The sequence below is a fragment of the Toxotes jaculatrix genome, chromosome 20, assembly GCF_017976425.1.
Source record: "Toxotes jaculatrix isolate fToxJac2 chromosome 20, fToxJac2.pri, whole genome shotgun sequence".
Classification (NCBI taxonomy): Eukaryota; Metazoa; Chordata; class Actinopteri; family Toxotidae; genus Toxotes; species Toxotes jaculatrix.
This window is the reverse complement of record NC_054413.1, coordinates 12,703,663-12,726,960: the sequence shown is the minus strand read 5'-3', so window position 1 is coordinate 12,726,960 and position 23,298 is coordinate 12,703,663. Positions and strand designations below refer to the sequence as shown.

The 23,298-nt window shown below is 39.7% G+C and overlaps 1 protein-coding gene across 4 annotated transcripts in view; it reads left to right on the top strand.

The window, feature by feature from the left end:
* phldb2b (pleckstrin homology-like domain, family B, member 2b) overlaps positions 1-21,936 on the top strand; it is a 43,130-nt gene extending 21,194 nt beyond the window's left edge. For 2 of the 4 annotated variants that reach the window (XM_041065828.1, XM_041065832.1), the window contains 18 exons: positions 99-283; positions 611-1,825; positions 4,852-5,214; positions 5,944-6,105; positions 6,341-6,478; positions 8,799-8,927; positions 9,821-9,976; positions 10,587-10,697; positions 10,830-10,904; positions 12,298-12,444; positions 13,256-13,399; positions 13,612-13,711; positions 15,073-15,223; positions 17,946-18,036; positions 18,303-18,449; positions 18,848-19,067; positions 19,785-19,870; positions 20,052-21,936. In XM_041065828.1, the coding sequence (XP_040921762.1) occupies positions 99-283; positions 611-1,825; positions 4,852-5,214; positions 5,944-6,105; positions 6,341-6,478; positions 8,799-8,927; positions 9,821-9,976; positions 10,587-10,697; positions 10,830-10,904; positions 12,298-12,444; positions 13,256-13,399; positions 13,612-13,711; positions 15,073-15,223; positions 17,946-18,036; positions 18,303-18,449; positions 18,848-19,067; positions 19,785-19,870; positions 20,052-20,192 (3,761 nt within the window). In that variant the 3' untranslated portion in view covers positions 20,193-21,936. The remainder of the gene's footprint in view (positions 1-98; positions 284-610; positions 1,826-4,851; positions 5,215-5,943; positions 6,106-6,340; positions 6,479-8,798; positions 8,928-9,820; positions 9,977-10,586; positions 10,698-10,829; positions 10,905-12,297; positions 12,445-13,255; positions 13,400-13,611; positions 13,712-15,072; positions 15,224-17,945; positions 18,037-18,302; positions 18,450-18,847; positions 19,068-19,784; positions 19,871-20,051) is intronic. The other 2 variants (XM_041065829.1, XM_041065831.1) reach the window with 2 other exon arrangements.
* The last annotated feature ends 1,362 nt before the right edge of the window (positions 21,937-23,298 follow it).

Here is a 23,298-nt window from a genome sequence, read left to right as displayed (position 1 = left end):
TTTCTCGTACCCATGAATGTTCACCTGTATTTGTGTATCTATGCTTTTTCATGTTGTCCATTTATTTTAATTTCCATTTTCTCACTCGCCCTCTCCAGACTACCTGAAGTTCAGCAGTGACTATAGCTATGCAGTGATGGGAGGCACCAGTAATGCTAGGGGCATGCGATCAGCCTCTGAACTCCGGGACTTGATGGACACCCTGCAGCGCAAGAAGATTGCCCTGGAGAACAGCCTGAGAGCCAATGGGAATGCTAACCCTTCCTACTTCAGCGTGACACAGGTCAGCCATCATTTAGCTTCACCACAGGGTTTATTATCTTGCTTCAACGGAGTTTGTGAAGTCTGTATGGTTAGCCTGGATGTTCATCTTGGGATAAACAGGGCTAACCAGGGTTTACCCATTGTCCTAGGCACTACTGCACCTTTCAGCAAAGAATGAACATATATCTACAATAGCTATGCCATTATCTTCTCTTTGTATTTCTGTATGTTCACCTACTTCTGTCATATTAAAGCTATTTATATTTGTGTTAGATATTACAGTAAGACAACATTTTTAAGTATTTTTAATTTTTCTGTTGTTGTTTTTCTCCTTTCTGTCATTCAGTCTCCCCCCACCACACCTGTCTCGAGTCCTACCACATCCTCATCAGCCTATCAGGAACAGGCAAGGCGGTTCTATGGCTCAGATCGCCCACCCATGTCTCTGAAATCAGCCCCTGCTCTTTCCCCCGGTCGTCGCTCTGATCCTCCTTTGTCGGCCTCCCGTACCTCAGGCATTAGTGATAGTCGGCGGCTCCACAACCAGGGCACCTCTCCTTTGCTGTCCACATGGAATGGTGGAGGCTCTTCAACTTCTGTTGCTAGTTGCAGTACCTCCCTCCTCTCTCTTCCGCCCTCCTCCTCATCCCGCACTCCATCGACAGGAGGTGCAGCCAGCATGCCTTCAAGCCCCCGTCTTGGACGTCGTAGCTGTGGGAACCAAGAGCCATCACCCAGCAATCGAACTAGGAAATACTCAGCAGGCTCGCTGAGTGGGATGATTGGAGGAGGGCACAGCCGCTCGTTGCCACGCCTCTGCCCCTCCCCGTTGCCTCATGACAACAACAACAAAGTGCTGACTTTGTCGACACTGCCCCCACGGCGATCCGAGATGGCTGGGAGTTACAAATTTAGCAAAGACCATTACAACAACAATAGCCAGAATGCCAGCCCTGACCTCAACCACAACTCTAGTATCTCTACCCAGCAGGCCTCAAGCAGGAATGAAATCCAGACCACAGCTCGGGGAGAAGGTGTTGTCTCTATTTCCCTCTCCTCCACTAAAATCTTGCCTTCTACCAACCTGTCCATCTCCTCCACAGCAACCCCGCCTGATGTGACCATCCCATCTAGGGCAGGGGGCTCTTCTTCCCCTCGTGTGGCCAAAAAACTCAGCTTGACTTCCTCTAGCTCAGTGGGCTCCATCAGCTCCACAAGTTCCAGCCCTCCAGACCCAGAACGGCTGGCCAGCCTAAGAGTCTCCCAGGGAATGGAGCTGTCTTTCGGGGACAAAGAGAGGCGAGGGGTAGAGGTAGAACTCACTGCCACCCCGGGGCTTGGTCTCAGAGAAAGGAAGTCTTCCTTTGGGAAGGCAGGGCTGGAGCCCGGGATAGGGTTGGGTGAAAGGAGGCTGTCATTTGGAAAGGCAGGAGTGACTCCCCCAGGGGGGTTCAGGGAAAGAAGGGGGAGTATCAGCTCACTGAGTGGGAAGGAGGAACTGACTGACTACCACCAGCGCCAAAAAGAGGAGAGACTGCGTGAGCAGGAGGTGGAGAGACTGGTGAGTTGGAATGTGTGTTTGCTGCTGTTTGTCTCCATTCATACAGAGAGCAGCATATTTTCCTCATAACCTCCAGTTATGCTAACACATGGACATACAGTTGACAGGTGAACAGTTTGTTGCTGTTAAGATGAAAGAAGATAGGGATATATGTTTTGATTTGCAAGATTTTGATTTGGAAGATTGTGTGATTACATACACATGCAGTCACACAAAAACACACAAGAAATTGTATGAGTTTAGGAATGCCTCCCTTCATCACTGACCTCCTCCTCAAGCATACTCTCCCTGGGAGCTTAACACACACACAAAGTGAGGTTCACCACTCACACAGATGCCTCTGGCAGCTAACCGATACTAACAGGACTATTCTTAACCCCATGCTTGGATTGTGTTTATGTCAGTCATCTGGAGAACCACCCAGTGTGGTTTGGTCCACCGAGGAGCCACAGAACACATCAGTCAAATGTCGGTTAGAGAAACTAAAGAAGATTAGAGAGCAGAGTTATCCTGTAGCAGGTGGATAAACATACAGATGCTCAATATATAATGACAACTGGACTCATCCCGCTATCCTTCTCTCTTTAAATGTCCTTGTCTTTCACACAGACACGTTCTGCTGAGCGAACTGGTGACTCTTGAACTGTGAGAGATAGTTTTCTGGATTTTATACAAACCAAACTGTGTTTCGCAAGCTTCATATTGGCTTTCGGCTAGCCTCCAGATATTGTGGATTGTAGTTATAATAGCAAGATTGTGGACCTGCCTCGGCTGCTATCATCAGAGAGCTGTTTGTACTTTGCCCAGTATCAAGAAGGAACATTTATTTAGACCCCACGGTATTGCATTTTATTTGGTTTAATTTACAACCAGTTAATTTTAGTTTGAGCCCCAATGTCAAAGATTGCAACTTCCTGTTACGTATAGGAAATAATGCGTTTAAATTCAAACAGTGATTTGAGTTTCTAGAATTAGATCAGATATGGACTGGGTGTTGTAAGCAAGCCATTAGCAGTCTCTCTCTGAGTCTCAATTCTCTCTAATTGTCTTAATGTTGTCTGCCCTCTAGTGGTAGTGCAGGAAAACTGCAGACACACACAAAAACTGGCTGACTTGAGCACCAATTGTGCCATTTACCCATGTACAGCTTCGATCTATTTGGTGAGGTTGTATTAAGTCTCAGCTAATGCTTTCCATCATACCATATCTACAAGTTGGCATTTAGCCAGCTTGACTTGGTAGTATAAATAGTTTGGAATTTACAGGATTAAAAAGAGAGCAGAACTATGGTTTCTACTAACAGGGGAGCACTGACAAGTAATCATGAGAAATAAAAGAATACAGTAAGGTTAGGGAAAGAATTTCTATTACCATCAAAAAGACTTGATACTTCTTATTTCACCTGAAAAGCACAGTGGGATAGAAAAAGCAAAAATATTTTAATTCCTCTTTTTGTATATTATGTGTAAAGTGCCCTCTCATATTGTATTTCCTAACTTGGTCCATGTCTTTCTTTCCTCTCACGCTGTCCTTCCCTCCATCTTCTTTTTCGTACCAGTTACTGTTCTCTTCCTTGTTCTCTGTCTCCCCTTCCATCTGTTTCTCTCTGGATGACAGCTGATTACGATAAGGGCTCCAGAGAGGCTTGTTGCCATTAGAATAAAACAAGGTGACAAACTGACACTGGCTTGTTTTGTCTCAGCCACTGGTTCACATTACATGCTGTGTATGTTTGTACGTGTGCATGCACACATAAATACAAATAATTTCTATTGTAATTAAGCATATGTATATGTATTTATATGTGTATACACGCTCACATATATACACGCTTAACTATATATATAGTGCTTAACAAATTTATTTCAAATGTATTGCTTTAAAACCCTTCGTACCTGTAGAAGCAATTTAACCGAAATGATATTTTTAATGCTAAAATTTAATTCTTATTTTTATCCATGAATTTTGAAATTTACTGTTATAAAAAATAGTAATCAAAATGTCAAATTATAGTGATTTACTTGTATTCCTGAACAGAGAAATTACTTCTAGTGGTTGAATGTCATGCTTGATTTTTCGTTTTTTTTTTTTTTTTTTCGGTTATTATGTCTGAAAAAGGACTATTTAGTTGATTCTGTTTGTTATTTGCCAAATAAATAACTATAACACTTTTAGTTAAAACAATGTTTTCCAAAATAGGATATCTCATTCTATGACTGTCTCAAGAATCTTACAGTCCAAACTTCACCTGACTCAGATTCCTTCCTATAGTACAGTTCCCTGGAAAGTGTCTTGTTTCCTTGGTGGCAGTACAGATACATTCCTATGTTTAGAGTCATGACTCGTTCTCGTTTACACTTCCGACCATAGTTGCCAGCTGTCTTCTTTCTCATTAGCTCACTCGTTCTCTCACTGACTCACATACACACCTCTGTTCCGCACAGTTTTTTTTCTTTCCCTTTCTAATGTTACTTACACAGACTTTCTGTGTGGCATACATACTTCTCCCTCCAGAGAAGTAACCACTGCACCTATAAGGGTGCATTTTGACTCTCTTCTGCCTCTTATAGCTGTGTTGGAGCAGGCAGAACTGTAGGGGAAAGGAAAAGGGAACTCTTGCTCCAGGAGTTCCCAGTGAGAGGAAACAATTATTTTTGTGCAAATGATACAGAGGAAATGATAATACAGATTATTTTGGACTAAACAAGAACATTTTAACGAGAGGGACTGAATTCTGCGATGCTTCCTCAGGTAACTTGGAAACTTGATTTTATGATGGAAATGAATAATACTGTAGATGTTGTGACTCTGTAGGATGAAGCATAACAGAATGTTTAATTTGTGCATTTGTTTTAACCACTTCAAAAACATATATGTGTAGATGAAGAAATAAAAAGTCAGAATCAGTATGAAAAACTGCAAAATGTATTGTTTGACACATCATAATGAACAAAAATAAGGATGAGTTGACATTACTATATTTGCACATACTGTAATTCATGTTTATATCTGTGTGTTTATCTCAGGAGCGACAGCGACTAGAGACCATATTGTCTCTGTGTTCGGAGCTGGGCCAGGCGGAGAGGGATGGAAGTACCATGTCTACAAGTCCCACTTCGGCTGTGGCGGATCTCCAAAAGATCAACCAGGAGCTGGAGAAGCTCCAACTGAACGATGATGATGACGACACACCATCTGTCTTTTCAGACTTTTCAGTAGGCAATGGACACGTGACCTCACCTGGGTCAGAGAATGGTTACTACGATGATGATCTACAATTACGGCAGAGGCGCAGAATCGGTCAACGGGACAATAGGGCTGAATCACCAACCGTCAGTCTGAGAAGTTTTGCCCCGTCACCTTCTCCACGTACACAGAGGACTAATGAGGTATAAGAAATAGGACTTCTCTTTGGATGCTAATTAGAATGCAGTCTACTTTGTGTGAATGCAAGAATGGCTCCACATGTACACATGAAGTACTCCACTATCTGTCACATCTTGTAGGTGATGTCAAGCATTGAACAAGGGACTGATACCTTAATTCAGATGGCTCATCTAAGCTTATGACCCTCGAACTGACAAGGGCTTAACATGGGTGGATGCTGCTCAGCACTGGTGAACAGGCATTTCTTTTAGCGATGGGGTGTAATTTGATGTCACTGGTGATTAATAGGGTAATCGTAGCTTTTACTCTTTCCCTCTGTGGTTCAGCAGTGATGTGTTTAGAAGTTCAGATGCAGTGTTGAATCTCGTGAACACTGACACTGACGACAAGATATTATTCTCAAATCAAATTTATGTTAAATATGCGTGTGGGAGTACAAGACTGCAAGAGTAGCTCCTTTGACTTTGGTCAGCTTCTTTAGAGATTGATCAGGATTAAGGCACCTTGTTCTTTCTGGAAAAGGATCACTCCTCTTAATACACACCCTTCACATACACAGTTTAGTAAATTAGAGCAGGCTAAGTGTTACCTTTTAGAATTGACAGCTGGCGTTTTTGTGTGCTGGTTTCCATCCATATTCATTTTGCTGTATGAATTGTGAATCCCCATTATTGGTTGTGATGAAGTTTTAAATGCATAAATAATGGTTCAGTCTATGACTTTATTACCAGGCTCTAGATGATGCTGCTCGTCGCCACAGACAGGACCTGAGGTCTTCAGAGGAGGAAGTGAGGCAAGTGGAGGAGGAGAGGATCCAGGTGCTGAACAACATAGAGGAGCTGGAGAAAAAGATCAAAGAGCTGGACAACCAGATGGAGGAATCTGCCCGAGAGGTAGAGAGAGAGGACAGAAGGATATATCTGGTATCTGTTGTATCAGTTCATTGTGGTTAATATTAAGTCTAGAAGTCCTGTTTCCTTTTTTTTCAATTCATTGACATGTTATTTAGATGAAAAGCAAGGACAAACCAGCACTTTGAAAAAAGATCGGTTTCTAAAAAAAAAAAGAACTCACAAATGAGAAAGTATCAGTACAAATGGCTAACTTATTGGTGTGTGTTTATCTGAGGTGGAGGTCGAACGAGCTCTGGTGGAGGCTGAGCAGGAGTCAGAGGTAGTTTCTCTGCAGCAGGAAAAAGATGCTCTGGAGGCACTTCACAACAAGATGACTGACCTGGAGACCAAGTCCCAACAGGAAAAAGAGAAGGTATTTAACAGGCTACGCTTCATTGTAAAAGCAATGAGAGTGAGCAGGACACTTCTCAGAGATTCATAATTGTCGACACAGAGAACAGGAGCCTGTTAACACACTTGGGGGTCAAGAGATGAGAGGGCATTTTAAATGCAGAGAGCTTTAATCCACAGACTAAGGTGTTTGATGATGCAGCTTCTGCGAAGTATTTGTTCTTTTGTGACTCACTGGTAAGTGATATTAGTATTGGGCATAGGGAGGAACATATTGTAACTAACAGGAAAAAAAAGTGCTTTAAAACCCTTCGTACCATGTCATTCCCAAAAATGTGTACATTAAACATGGGTGCATGCATTTCCCTTCCCACAGTGTATTTGTGTTTGTAATATTGAAAATACATATGCTGCTCAAAGACACACATAGGGGGTCATGTGACTAACTGATAGGTGTTAATCCTTCTCATGCTGTATCAGGTCCAAATATATATCTGCTAATACTACCCTGGGTTTAGCAGTCACCAAGTGATCCCATCTTACACACTGCTGAGGGGGGTGGAGGGGCTGCACATATGTGAATGTCTGTCTGCATTTATGGTGGCTTCAGAAAGTATTCAGACCCCTTTACTTTTTGCACACACTTTTGTGTTGTAGATATAATTGTAAATATTTAAAAATGCCCACCAATCTACTCTCAGTACCTATAATGTGGTAAATTTAATTGATTGACACAATTCTACACCTATGTATGTAAGGTTCTCTAATTTACACTGCATGTCAGGACAAAAAACCAAGCCATGAAATGCCCTCTGCTATGAAAACTGTGGCTAGGTATAGATGAGGGCAAGGGTATAAAACCATTTCTAGAGCTTTTAGCGTTCCCAGGAGCACACATAATTGTGAGATATCTGCCCTCTGGCCAAACCAAGTAAACGAACCCAACGGTCACTCTACCAAAGTTTCAAAAGTCCTCTGCAGAGATTGAGTACCTACTGGAAGAACAGCCATTTCAGCGGCACTCCATCAATCAGATCATTATGGTAGAGTGGCTAGAACGCAAGGTTCTTTGAGTAACAATGCAACCCATTTTACCAAATAGAATTTGAAGGAGTAAGAGCATGAGAAAAAAAGATTCTCTGGTCTTATTAGACAAAAAATTGAACCCTTGGGGCAGAACTTCAAACAGTGTTCAAACACCAGACACTAGGTTAATCGCCTTGCTAATACCATCCCTACAGTGAAGCATAGTAGTGACAGCATCCTGTTATGGGCCTGCTTCTCAAAGGCAGGGTCAGAATTGAGGGAAGGTTGTATCCAGCCAATTACAGAGGGGCCTTGAAGAAAACATTTTCCAGAGTGCATGCAAACTGAGGCTGGGGCAGTGGTTCACCGTTTACAGCAATGACCCAAAGCATTCAGCCAAAACAACAGCAGATTTACTGTTTGAGCTGTGTGGTCTTAAAATCTACAGCCTCTTGACTTTTGATATGGAATATTTATATCAGAACTAGCAATGTCCAAACAGTTAATTACTTTTCAGTATTTACATTGGAATAATGAATGAACGAATGACATCCAGTTAAAGATAGAAATGAGTGAAAAGTGAAGGGGTCTAAATACTTTCTGAAGCCACTGTGTGTGAGTCTGTGTGTGTGTGTGTGTGTGTGTGTGTGTGTGTGTGTGTGTGTGTGTGTGTGTGTGTGTGTGTGTGTGTGTGTGTGCACGCACCTGTGTGCGTGTGCACCTGTGTGTGTGTGTATCTGTGCGTGTGTCATTCTCGTCTTCCTCCTCCTGATTCTGAGTGAGAAAAAAGAGAGAGAGAGACAGAATGATTAGATGGATAAGTGCTTCAAGGTGTCTGTTCAAAGGTAGGTGAAGATGAGTGCTTGTGCAGAATTTGGGCACGTGTATGTATAGTATTTATAAAGAGGACCAGTTTATGTGTCGGTTAACCATCTGCTGAGATATTCCATATATCCCTCCTCTCCTTTCTTACTCCTCACCCTCAGTAATTTCCATTCAAACAAACAAATGAAAAGAGAGAGAACTCATGACATTATTCATACCATCTTCCTGCCTTCATTTTTACTCATCCCTTTGGTAGATTGTTTTTCTACAGCTTTCCCTCCATCCCCTCCCTCTAGGCTGATGTTGCTGACCTGGTCGCCGTTGTAATTAACTGTGGCTCCCTAGTTCAACTAACGCTGCCATCCTCTCTCTGTCGTGTGTGTGTGTGTGTGTGTACATGTCTTTGTACACATAAACAAATGTGTGCATGGTATGTATGCGCTTCTGTGGGAATGTGTGTGCGATTATGTGTATGTTCGTGTGTGTGCCAGGCGTGTGAGTTGCTGCAGGCAGAAAGGGGCAGAGTAGAGAGGTTGGCTCAGATTGTGTGTGAGCAGCGCTCCCAGCTGGACAGTTGCCCTGAGGCCACCAAGGAGCCCCTTCAGGAGCAGCTGGCCAGGGTCAGTACACATTCACACCTCACGCACACTTTGACAGGAAGTGTGTAAACCAATGGATCCATACAAAAATAAAACACAACACTTAGTCAAGCATACAAGCCAAAATATTCAACTGGGAAATGCAGCAACTGTGCATGCATACACTGAACAAAAGCAAATACAGTATAACCAAATATGTTTACTGACACTCAAACATACAATATATATGGACAGGGGTTCACATGAACAGACTCTCACATGAATAGCAAGAGACATGTAATGCTTGCATACTTGAGCTTGCATGTGAACATGCACACATTTTCTTTCCTGAGCTAAATTGCTCTCCACCCCACGTCCACCTTTGATCTTTACCTGGTTCATGTTCTCTTCTTCTTAACCCTTTGTGTTTCCATGTCTGCACAACTCTTTATTTCATCAGAAGGGTTGAGCCTGTAAGAGTGTAAAGTATATCAAGGGATAGGCTTATGATGGTGCCTAACTTTATATTATTTAAAAAGATTTCTTTAAGAGGCAGCACTGTATCTTGGGGAAATGCTTACAGTATGTAAAATGTTGCATACACCGTTAGACACTCGTTATGCATGGGTGTAGTAGTCTGCATGACTGTTAAGTTGAAACATAAGGGATCTGTGAGTCTGGTTTGCTTTGTCTGTGTCAGTGTATTAGGGAATGAGAAGGTGCTTGTCGAGAAAGTGCTTGTCTATGATTGCTTGCATATTTCTGTTTGTGTATCTATAAACAAGACCAAGTCATATATCACCCTGTAGGACAAAATTATTACCATTACAAGTTGAGTTAATGGAAATTTTCCACAAAAAACTGGTTCAGGTTTTTATGTGTTCAGGATCTTGCCTGTTTACCTGTGCATTATGTTTTTTGTGTGTCTCTGTCAGGACTGTGAGGTGCTTGAGGCGGAGACAAAGCGTTTCGAGGACCTGGAGTTTCAGCAGCTGGAGAGAGAGAGCAGGCAGGACGAGGAGAAGGAGACCCACACACAGCAGCTTCTGCGAGAGATTGCAGAATACCAGCGCAGCACAGTCACTCGCAAGGTAACAGCTGCCTCTTTGTGTGTTTCTTACTTAGTCAAACCTGGGCAAAAAAAAATGACACAGTACAACTTGATTGTTTTTATTTAAAATCCATAGTAAATTTAAATCCACTTTTTTTTTTTTTTTTTAAAAATGGTGTTTCAAAATTTACTAAGGGGCACTGGATTGTAGTGAAACAGGCCATATTTGAACAGCTGCTTAAGTTGAGTCACTGATACTTTTATATATTTAGAAACATACTTGTAAATAAAATGTAAAAAATAAGGAAAAGCTTTCTCAGAGAAATGGTAGGGACCCTCACTTTAAACCAAACAAAATGGATATTAATATTAGATATCAGAAAACTATGTAGAATCCCAGGTTACAAAGAAAAAAAAAATTCTAAAGATTGGGGGGAGTTTTTGTTGAAAAAATACAACAGTTTTTTTTATTATACTAAAAATACTATTAAGATCTACCATATCAAATTAAATTGGATTGTTGGAGAAGATGTGGTGAAAAGAATGTGAATCATTCACATTTTCTTTTACCACCCAATACTTAAAACATAAATTATGAATACAGGGTAGTGTTAGAAACTTGTAATTAGCTTGTTTTCCTTTTCTGTCAGGAGCGACTGTTAACTCTGAAGAAGCAGGCAGCGCAGATTACCCAGCAGGCTCAGCGAGAGAAGGAGAGCTTCTTGAAGGAGAGGAGCAACCTTGAATCGATGCTGCAAAGGGTAGGAGGACATCCATGTTTGCAAGTGTATGCACATGACCTTTTTTTGTTTCTGTATGTGAATGATTAATGGTTTATTTTGTGTTTAACATTGTTTTTTTTATTTCCTTTGTTTCCTTTTCTGTCTTGGTAGGAGAGAGAAAACCTTGCCACACTGGAAGGAAAACACGCTGACCTCACTGGTGGCCGGGGTTTCACACTGAGAGAGGTAGGTTTCATTGACAAGAAAGACAAGAAAATGAGAACAATCCGCCTCTTTGAACTTTTTAAGATTCCTAAAGTAGACAGAACCTGTCATTATTTTTAATGGCTGGTGTCTCCTTCTCTGCTTGCAAGGATACAGCCTCTCTGGCTGATGTGTGTCAGTCTTTTAGCGATCGTTGCTGTGCCACCTCTGCCACAAATTTTCCTCCTCCAGTCAACTTCCACACCTTCTCATCCCATCTTTCCTCTATTTTTCTCAAGAATGCTGAGGTACTTTTGCCTTGTTTTACTAATTTATCTGTCTGTTTTTTCCCATATGACCAAATGGTCTGTTTAAACCCATGTTATCTTTCTTGCCCTGATCCAAGCCCTTTCACACTGGGTTTCTGCCCATAGTGAGTCTGATCCCATACTGAAGTTCACCTCACTTGAATATTGATTGAAGGACCTACAGTGTGTATTTAACACATTGAACTAACACAGCTGTAGACCTTATCTTGTATGAGCTTCTTGATCCAAAAAACTGAAGGTCATGGTTCAAAAATATAAAATTTATAATCTTAAATTATTGATATGATATGAATGAAAGTTCAGCTGGGGCGACAGCAAGCCAGTTTAATTTAGGCGCCATCAAGTTACTCACATAATTAACAGTAATTAGTGACAGCTGATACGAACTACTGCTTACTACTTACTACTTACTGCTTACTGCTGGCGGTGTTTGTCATTCTGCTGGTGAAAGTGATGCTGAACACTGGTTAAAAAGCTAGTGGCTGAATTTGTTTTACTGATGATTATTAGCTTAAGAGCTTAGTGAATCTGTGTAGATTCCTCACTGGAGCTGAGGTTGGACACAACACAGCAAAGCACAATAATGAAAAGATTGGATTTTGATGAGTGTTACTTTAGGCAATACTGATCCATTGAAATATGTCTGGATCGGGCCCAGTCCTGATCCTTAGGATCAGCTCGGTACCTCTATTTCCTGTATTTTGTTCCTTCTTTCTTTATGGTTGCTTCTTTGTACCCTTTTGTTTTTTTTGTTTTAACTGCCAGGATTGCAGAGAATAAGAGAAGTTACAGGAATTTGAGCAGGGAATAAGTTCATTAATTCTATGCACAGTCTGTACTAACGTATTAATACTGAGGGAACCTTGAAAGAGTGTTTATTGTCTTGTGTCTTAATATCTCATTCATTGTTAACAATTCTGTGTCTAAATACCTTGTTTCTAAGTGACAAGACATTTTGCTCTATTTTTGCTTTGAAACTGCTAAAACTGACACCAAAGTCTGCATCATTCTGACAACTAATTTCCCATAACATATTAATATGGCTGACTCACTTATGCTATGCCTCACACCAACTTTCTGCCCCATTTCTTCATGATACTTTCCAGGGCTATGTCACAGTCAGTGAAATCAATGAACTTTACTCAGAGCTTAGGGGGGACCCTAAACCCAGCCCTGCCCCTGCTCTGGCCAATGCCTCTCCTGAGTCCGACCCCTCCCCTGACGAAGACACCCCTAAACTGCCGGAGGATGAGGTGTGTGTAGTGGTGTAAAGGGCTTGCATGTGTAGGTTTTTTTTTGTTTTTTTTTAATACACAGATGCAAATGATGCAATGTGTTTATATATATCAGTGTTACTTTCCCCAGTTTCCCTCCCTCTTTTGCACTGTTTCAATTTTCTGACATGTTCGTTCCTTCTTTTCAAAGCTCTATCATTCTTCCTCACCTGCCGACTGTCCCTCCTCTTCCTCCTTTTCTTCCTCCTCCCATCCAAATCCCCGCCCCTTCCCCAAAACACCCTCTGTGCATTGGCCAGAGAACATGGTGTCATATCGAGACCCCTCTCCCCTCCCTGACTCTCCCCCGCCTCCTCTTCCTGTAAAAAAACAGCATCACCATCACAAGCAGGTAATGTGAATTGCAAGTATCTATTCATGTAAATTGTTCTTGTAAATTCAGTTGTAGTGCACAATTGCAAATATTGATCAGCCATGTAATTAAGTAAGTGTTTATTTACATGGCTAATCAATCTACATAAAAAGGTATATTATTTAATATGCCTTTAAGAATTTCAAGTATAAGTATGCAGTTTTGTTTGCCACGTTATTTTTTTTTATTCTACCACCAGATGGCACCAAAGGAAGACATTTTACAACCTACACATAGGGACTTTAAAAAACAGGGACAACATTGAATGACCTAAAATGATATTGGATCATACTGCTCATTAATTTTGATTGAGATTAATGTTAATGATGTGAAGTGGTAATAAATTAACCATGTACATCTCTTCCCTCTGTTGTGATGTGTGTGTGTGTGTGTGTGTTTGTGTTTATGTTTGATCAGCATTTCCGATTGCTGGAGGAGAGGAAGAGGTCTGAGAAGGAAGGTGGGATCCATCCAAGTGACACGTTACCCAGGAAGAAAGCCACTCCCACTATGACCCGCCAGTTTACATGTGCAACGCTTGGGCGCAGTTTCCCTATCAAGGTACACACACAGATGATTACGTATACATGAAATAAACAAATACATAGAGATTATTTATTGGCATAAGTATGGTCTGTGTATTGCTATTTTTTTTTTCAAATCTGATAAATAATGTAAAAAATAATGTTTATTCTAAATTATTTGAAGTTGTACTATTTGAATTACTAAAGAATTGAATTAAAAGCATTTTGTCCTTTCCTGGTTCTTCATAGTCCCATCAGCCCCTGGTACAGAGCACAAGTTGTGGCAGCATTCTTCCAAGAATTCTCTCATTATCCAGCAAGGAAATGGAATCTCGACGATTGCATAAAGGTGCAGACACACACACACACAGACTTTTACAGTGCCCATCAGCTCACACATCCACAAACACATTTACTTAGAAACCAAGAACAAGATCAAGAAAGTGCTTATAGGTAGACAAATAGCAATACATGTTACGTGATTCTCTTTAACTGTGAGTTTTCCTCACTTATTTCTCCCTCCTTCTCTCGCACAGACAAACACACCTCTTTGTTGTAACATGAAAATATGCCTTATATGGTAACAGTGTCCCTCTCAGAGGTTTTGTGTGTGGGTGTGCACCTGATTGTGTTTTGTTAGATTACACAATTTCTCATTTGTTTATCTGTCAGTGAAGATAGTGTAGGAATGCGAGTGGAGGAGGGCTGCTTCAACCAGTGTAATAAAGTATTTTATATGTATGTGTGTTTGCGTGCATGATTATTCAGTGGAGACTGAAAGAACATTTTCTCTATATACTGTTTTGAGTATGAACAATTAGAATTGTTCTGTGAACTAACAGAAGTGTTTTAAATCTATACACAATTTATTGTTCCAAACAAGACACTTAGAAATCAATATAAGTCCACTTCCTACGACAAGTGTCAAGCTGCCATTTCCTATCATAAAAAAAAAAAAAAAAAATCTTTTTCAGTGTCAAGATTGATATGAATATAGTCTTGGTATTTTTTTAATGAATACATATTTATTTATGTGCTGATTAGCCACATGCATCAACCATTTTAATCTTTTATAGATAGCAGTTTAAATCCCTGCACTTCTACAAGACAGATATCCAAAAATAAGTTAGTATTCTGAAGTATTTTTAGAATATTGTGTGCCTTCTGTTGTAATCATGCTGCTGTTTTTTCCTTATACTGGCGCATGTCTTTGGTCCCTCAGTCCCTTTGGTCCCTTGATCTGGCTCATCAGATGGGTGGGTCTGGCTGCATGGGGGCAGATGGTATCAGGTTTTGTGTGTGCTTCTTCCTGTAGCCAGAGGCTGACTTAGTCTCTTTTCAGAGTATCTGCGCTGCAATTTTGTCATCATTCCCTCTTCTAGTTCTGAGGGTGTCTCCTTCTCTTTCTTTTTAAATTACTTTTAGGAGTCTTTTGTACTGCATGTATTTTTAGCCCTACTATTTGGACACACGAGTAGTTACACCATTAAGGCGTGGGTATATTTTTCACTGAATGTATTAGAGTGTGTTTCACAGTGGCGGGGCATTGCGATCCGAAATTGAAGCCTGGGCAAACTGTTGCCCCAGGCGACGTGACACAAACAGGTACAATGCAGATGTGCATGCATACATAAGAAGAGTTACTAATGCTAGTTGCTTCTGAACTTGTTGTTCTTTTCTCTTTCTGCATGTTTGTGTGTGTGTTTCCAGGTCAGCCTGGCTCTCGAGCAGCTTCCCAGACCAACGTCTACCTCGATGCCTTCGGGTACCGGGACAATCAGGCCTTTGACACAATGAGTGTGGATAGTACAGACTCCATTGAAACCAGCATCTCTGCTTGCTCTCCTGACAATGTCTCCAGGTAGGTCTCCCTAGTGTGTGCTCAATGTGTTCAAATGTGTATTCTGTGGCTATTGATAGAAGTAACAGAAACAAAAAACATTAAGCCAGTTAGTAATGTTTATTTCTAAATTAAATGTAAAATTTGAAGTTTTTAGAAGTTTGTGCTTCTGAACATAATTCTGAAACTTGACCATGGCCCCTTGAGAAAACTGACAGACTAAGAAAGAGTGACAAAAGTGTTGAAGTATAATGACAGGCAGACAGAAAATTGAAAACTCCAAAATGGAAAAATTTTCCTTTGTGTTGATAATATGAAACACAGACTCTCGAAAGGGGATGGGCGGCAACAAAAAACAGAAAAAAGAAAGTGAGGTAATGTAAAAAGTGTGTGGAGAGCTTTCCCGCCTTTCATAGCCCTTCCGAGGAGGTGTGTGTATTATATGAGAGAAGGGGAACTCTTGATTAGCATTCTTGGGGTCAAGTTACGGAAGACAGAAAACATGAGGTTGTGTGCGTGTGTGTTCACAGTCCAACCCCCTCAGGTTCAGATGAACTGAGCAAACCAGTATGAGTATGGGGGTACATTTGGGGGTCCAGCTCCCCATCTGGACTAAAACCATGTGTGCTCGCTTTCCTTCTCTCCTTTTTTTTTTTTACAGTGGTTGCATCTGTGTTTTTTTCTCCCCTTCTCTTGCTTCTCTGAATGGTATGGTCTTGTTTCTGCAGATAGATGTTGCACAGTCCTAAACCATTTGCAGATTGATCTCTCTGCATTGTAAATTTTCCTGGAATAGGCTGTCTCTGTGATCCTCTGCATGGCTCCAGCTGGATTGTGTTGGACCGGCATAGATATGATTGGAAGATGTGCAACGGAACATGGATCAATGCCAGACAAAAAAGTCATTTTTGATAGAACTGGATTTTTTTTGTCATCTTGTCAATGATGTGTCCCATTTTCTGGAGGTACAAGTGTTGGAACAAGATAAACAAAGTTCTTCTTAAGTGATCCAGATACTTGACTAGAGTTGAGCTGAGCTTGACTGCAGGGACTATGAGTGCAATTCCCTCTCATCGACTGAGGTAAGATAGTGGAAAGGAGGAAGCAAGGAAAGGATGCTGTAGCAAGATTGTACAATGTTTATGTATGACAGGAAAACAGGCGATGTCTGATGTAATATTAATTAGCTTATGTCATATAATGCTGGTAGCTAACTCTGGCATGGCTGAGAGCTATGCATTGTCCCTGTTAAATAAACAAACAAACAAACAAATAAATAAATAAATGCAGCCAAGGGTACTAATCTAATTAAGTTTATCCAAAGTACTTGTTAAGTTTGATTGCATGTTGTTGTTAATCTCTGCCTAAGCAGTTTTTATAATGAAAGTGAAGAATAATTAACACGTTAACTACATGTAATAGTACTGAACAATCAACAGCCTTAAGGAAATATTCACATGCAAAATCCACTAGTATGTAATTGGTGCTATTCAGTAAAAATTATGGCAGAATGTAGAGTAAGAGCTTTGGGTTTGTTTCGACCTAAAACAGGAAACAGTTGGAAACTGACTATAAAAAATATACTCGAGCAGAAAAGCATTTTCTTTTCTCATCTTGCTCTTCCTCCAAATCTTTTTTTCTGTTTTGTGCTACTTCATATACCCTAGTTCTCTCCTCCCTCTTTCTCTCTCCCTGATTTGTTTAGACTGAGTCTAATGTCTACCATTCATCTTAACAACATTGTGATATCATCACAGACCAACAGTGGGCATCCATTTCCTTCTGGCTCCGGATAAGAGAGAATTGTGTGTGTGTGTGTGTGTGTGTGTGTGTGTGTGTGTGTGTGTGTGTGTGTGTGTGTGTGTGTGTGTGTGTGTGTGTGTGTGTGTGTGTGTGTGTGTGTGTGTGTGTGTGTGTGTGTGTGTGTGTGTGTGTGTGTGTGTATGTATGTGTGTATGTTTGCATGTCAGTGGGAGAGCGAGAAAAACTGAGCAAGAAACTGAGTGAGAGAAGAAAAATACTGTTTAACATGACAGAAATATACACAAATCCCTCCACTGTGATGTCAGTCAAGAATTCATGTCATGTGTAGACCATCTGTAGTTTGGGAGACCTGAAGCAAGAGCAGGCATGCTGGTCTAAACTGAAGGAAGACAGTGATATAGCAGATACAGCAAAGAGACTGAGAGAGGATAGATTGCCTTGACATTGAGGCTTCCTTTCCTAATATGTTTCCTCTTTTATTCAAAACACACACACACTTGTACTTACATCTTTGTGAGGACACTCACTGACATAGCTAGCTAGGCATTCCCTAGCCCCCTTATCCTGACCATAACCCTAAGACTGAATCTTGACCCTCAAACAACCCTTTAAAGTTGTGAGAACAGGGCAAAATGTCCCGACTTACCCAAAATGTCCTCACTCCATAAGGTCGATGCTAAAATTGGTCCTCACAAAATAAATCTAGTACACACACACACACATAATCAGTTAATAATCTGGAGTACTCTCAGGAGAGTGTAGCAGTATCCTTTGTGACTGTGTGTTGTATGTACACATACACAATATTATAATGAAGTTTATATACTCACACCAAGGGACTTTTTCTCAAATATCTTTTTTTCTCAAATATGTATTCCACTTAGTGCAAAGTAGCTCAAAACACACTCCACCACAGTCTCAGTATTACGTTTGCAATGCATTTCAGTGTCTTTGTGTTGTATGTGTTTGTGTGCTGCAGTGCCAGTACGTCAAATGTGGCCAAGCTAGAAGAGATGGAGCGTCTGCTGAGAGAGGCTCAGGCAGAGAAGAACCGTCTCCTCGAACACAAGGTTACTATGACTTAAAATCACAATCACAATGATTTTATGCTTTTTTTCCTCACTGTTTTACATTTTGTTAATGTTAGAGACAAGCTGAATAAGTAAAATCCGATATGTAGTGTATATATATATATAAAGTCAACTTCTTGCAAAAGTGATGTCCCCTAATTTTCCTTTGTGATAAATCTCACAGTCTAAAGACACAGGGACACTACTTTAACTGCTAAAATTCTTCATAAATTGCTGAATTGGCCTACAATCGAACTATTCTTCAGGAGCAAGAAATGGAGATGCGAAAGCAGGCGCTGGAGGAGGAGAGGAGGAGAAGGGAGGAACTGGAGAAAAGGCTGCAGGAGGAGACGAGCAGACGGCAAAAACTCATTGACCGTGAGGTGAAAATGCGAGAGAAACAGAGGGCACAGGTAAGGATAAACAAAGAGGATGGGAGCTTGAAAGATTTGTGCTCCACACGAAAAGGGTGATTTATGACTAGAAAATAGCAGCAGTTTGTCAGTATGTTTAAATTCTTTGATACAGAATGTTTATTAGCCACCTGCAAACTCACATCTCAAATTGTATAACTCATTACAACCAGTAATTTGTAAAGGGCTAAATGTCAATGCTGTACTTAATACCCTACGACAATTAGGAACTTTATCTTACCTTTTTAGGAATTTAACCTTTTTTGAAGAAGCATTCCATTCTATCTGCATGATTTGTATCAATTGTATAAGCACATAAGTGATTATAGATACATTATTGTCATTACTTGAACCAATTCTCTCTCCTTTTTAATGAGCCCATTCACTCTTCCATACAGTCGCGGCCTTTGACAAGGTACTTGCCCGTGAGGAAGGACGATTTTGACTTGCGGGCTCACATTGAGTCAGCGGGCCACAGCACAGACACATGCTTCCACTTGTCCATCTCTGAAAAGACCTGTCGAGGCTACTTGATCAAGATGGGAGGCAAAATCAAAACCTGGAAGAAACGCTGGTTTGTCTTTGACCGCAACCGGCGCACACTTTCCTACTATGCAGGTAGAATGGACAATTTGCGCACACTTGCAATTACGTAACGACACAACTGTTGTGATACAAATACATACAGAGCATACATGTACATAGAGGAACACTTGATTAAATGGATAAAATTGCCATTTTTACCCATCAGTCTACAGTCAGTAACCCATAAAGTCAAAGTGAAAACATGTTTTTAGAAGAAAACTGATTCCCATTTATGAAAAGTATTCAGACTTCTAATTCAGTACTTTGTCAAGGTCCCTATGACAGTATTTACAGCAGTGAGTGTACACTTGGGTACATCTCCACAAGCTTTGTGCATCCGGATTTGGGACATTGTCTTGCTGAAAGGTGAACTGTTTCCTCAGTCTCAGGTCGTGTTCACTCTGGAGCGGGTTTTCCTCATGAACCCCTCTGTATATGACCAATTACACAAAGCCAACTCTCCAGTTGCATCTGACAGTTTGGAGTGCCATCTTGCCACAGCAAAGGGTCTGAATACTTTTGTAAATAACTATTTCAGTTTTTGATTTTTAAACTGGGTTATTGAGTACAGATTTATGGGCAAAAATAGCAAAAAATTAAATCTACAACACAATAAAATGAAGGGGCCTGAATACTTTCTGATTTCACTGTAAGTGAATGTAACTATGGCAATTGTGTATGTACTATATTATTTATAATACACACATTTATATTTATACATTTCTATTTTATATGCTACATCTACTGCAGACAAGCATGAAGTCAAGCTGAAAGGAGTCATCTATTTTCAAGCTATTGAAGAAGTGTATTATGATCACTTGAAGAGTGCACATAAGGTATGTGTTTACATTCTTTGTAAATATTTTACTACAAAAGTGATGCCTGCCTTAACTTTTTTTTAAATTATCTTCTACTGCCCTCACTTGTAAATTCTTCACTTTTTTCTTTTATTCTTTTCATCCTAATATACATCATCCTTTTCTCTCATCCTCATCTCTTCTTCTTTCTCTCCTTCAGAGTCCAAACCCTTCCCTGACCTTTAGTGTTAAGACTCACGACAGGGTCTACTACATGGTTGCTCCCTCCCCTGAGGCCATGAGGATCTGGATGGATGTAATCGTCACAGGTGCTGAGGGATACACCCAGTTCATGGTGTAGTTAAAGGAGTTATGGCAGCAGCATATGCCAATGCTATAGCTCTTTGTGGTTTTAAAGGTTTTTTAAAACGAAATTAAAAGAAATTAAAGATTTCATTTTTTAATCCTTGGACTTTTTAAGTGTCTTGATGGATATTATTGACATCTTCAAGAATTTCTGTTGTGTTGAGAAAACAGCCTTGAGTTACTCAAGATGCACATCCCATGTCCTTTGCGGGATGGGTAGGGCCTACAATTGTATGCCTGGCATTATTATCGAATTATAGTTAGAAAAGATAATCATTTTAACATTTTCGGGCAATCATGTTCAACCCAAAAGAAGTAATGATCTGTGCTAGTGCCATGGTGCACTACAGTGCCTTTCAGGGGGCTCAGGTATATCTAAAGGATAAGGATTTGCTCATAACATACAGAACAGTGAATCAATAGCTGTGTGATGCTGAATGCCAAAAAAAAAAAAAAAAATACCCAAAGAAATTTTAATAAGTCATGTAAGACTTATGGTAAATTTTGTGATGGTTTTAATCACTAGTAAATCATTTCACATATGCTGTAATCATTTTTGTTCCATTTCTTCTGTACAGAATAAATAATGCATATTAATTTAGTAAATGTAGTTGAGCAGATATATTTTAAGTTGCTACTTTTGTCATCATGATTTAATTTCATATATCATTACTGTGGCATTCTCAGACGTTAAATGTTTGCATGGATGTGCATACATGCATGCATCATGTGATCATATGTGAATTTCTATACATATGTAAAGAGGTGCCTGTTTTAAGGACATATCTATTCACTTTGAGCTTCTAATGAAGCTCCAAGGTGCTATTCTTACATGATGTGAGTGACACAAAGAATCCAAGCCACATCAGATTTAAATACGCTAGTGTCACCACAGTGATGAATCTGAAGCCACTGTCAAAACGAAGTTGTCATCAGGTGACTTTTCAATATACGGAGTTAAATAAGAAGAATAATGACTTTTAACAAAATTGTGATATTTGTACATTTTGATTCTAAGTTGTAGTTTGTTTTAAAATAGTTATGACAGTTAATGATTCTTTGTCAACTTAAGCCTCCTCTTTGTGCCTTTTTATTATCATATTTTGTGTGACAATATTTTGACTTGCATTTTATATATTTTTTTAAGTATCTGTATGCTGAATGCCAAACTGTCTGTGGTGAGAAAACATGCAAATGTGGAAATATGGTCCTGAGTGGTTTTGTGAGAGAAAGACCTCGCAGGATTAAGTTGTCTTTTACGGTGTTGGGCAGACAGTATCTGTGGTACACATACTCAATTAATAGGCGTTTAGTAAACAAAACAGACTAATTATTGTGCTGCTTTGGTTAGTTAGGTCTCTCATTTCATTGTTTTTATTATCATCAATTTAATGTATTGGTTAAACTGACTATTCCACATTGATCACTAAAGCTGCTTTTATGTTATATATCATACGCCATACTACATCAGAAAAAGTCAGTCCACATGTACTTTGGTCAGTGAAACAAAATTTAAATCGCCATTGATTTAAATTTTGTTTCACTGACCAAAGTACATGTTCATATGGTGCGATTTACATTATATAGTTGAGCTGTTTCAGTGGAAGCTGCCATTAGAGTAATTTTTCCATTTTTTATCATTATTTTTTTTATGGTGATCCTACTATATTTATGTCAATACCAATGCATGTATCTTTTGTATATCCACATGAATAATAAAAATGATATGTTCTACTTTTCATATTGTCTATGTTGTAAGTTGTAAGTCAGTGACTCAGCTTCTGTAAGAGCACACTGCCTCCTGTGTCCCAAAATAAACCACAGTGTCACTTTGCTGGGATGAAAGTATGGCTTTGACAACATTGTATCCTACACAAAACTCATGTGACGTGGCTGTTACACTTTAACTAGTGGGTCAAACATACAATCATCCCTTCACCAGATGACAGTAAACTTACAATAAAAGAAGACCGTTAAATTGGCAAGCAAGTGCTGTCTTTTATAGCTTTTCTCAGGGGAATTTGGTATATGTCCTGGATATACTTATTATATATACTTATTTTTTTAATTATATATACTTATTATACTATATTTTATTTTATTATTTTATTCTACTTTTTTATTTTTGTTTTTTCTGTTGTACTGTGATTCATATGCCTTCTTTTGCACTGATGTGGGGCAGTACCTCAGTTTCGTTGTACTTTTGTACAAAGTATGATTTTGCAATGACAATAAAGATTTATCTTATCTATCTTATCTACAAGTCAACCACTGAGAACTTCAGATTATTCACAAAAATCCATAAATAACTTTTTATGTCGACTGGTTCTATTTATACCGTTATTCTCTGATGAAATTTGTTTAGTTAGAAGGTGCTGGGATTTCAAAGAAACATTTTAGTCAGTTAGAGAGCTCCTGTTTGAGCTCCTAAAATGATTTTGGTTTTATGAATAGTGTAAATTAAATGCACAAAGTTAAAAAATTATTTACTTTATTGGTTTTTATACAATTTTCTTGTTCCTCAACTCATATAACAACAATGTTAACCAGAGTTACCAATGCAGCTATGGTTCTATGAATTCTGGAAGTCACATGTGACCTCAGTGACGTGAGGGACCTGATAAATGAGCCTGACACCCAGCAGTCTTCTCCTATAGAACCTTCTCATCAAAGATTGCAAGTGACAATGAATTCTGGTGCTCATCCAGAATTCCTCAAATTGGGAGGCAAATCTGGTCTCAATGATATAGGCCTAACCATATCTCCATGCTGTAAATACAGTGGTCTTGGTCATTCAATTTATAGAATATGTAATTTGATATTTCACTCACTGGTCATTTAATCCATGCCCTCTGGTAATGCGCATGGGTGGACTTACTATATCATACCAAGGCTGGGAAAGACATGGGCCATAACATCAGAGGCTTAATAAGACACTGTTAGTTAAAATTGCTGCTGTATGGTCTCCAGCACTCCCCTTTGTATTGTAGATTCCCTTTGTTTCTTTTTCTTTTATTTACCTTCTATTGAGTGGGTGGGAGCCATGAATGTATCCTCTTATTGAATTAGAACTCAATAAGACTTAGTAGACCATGTTTACA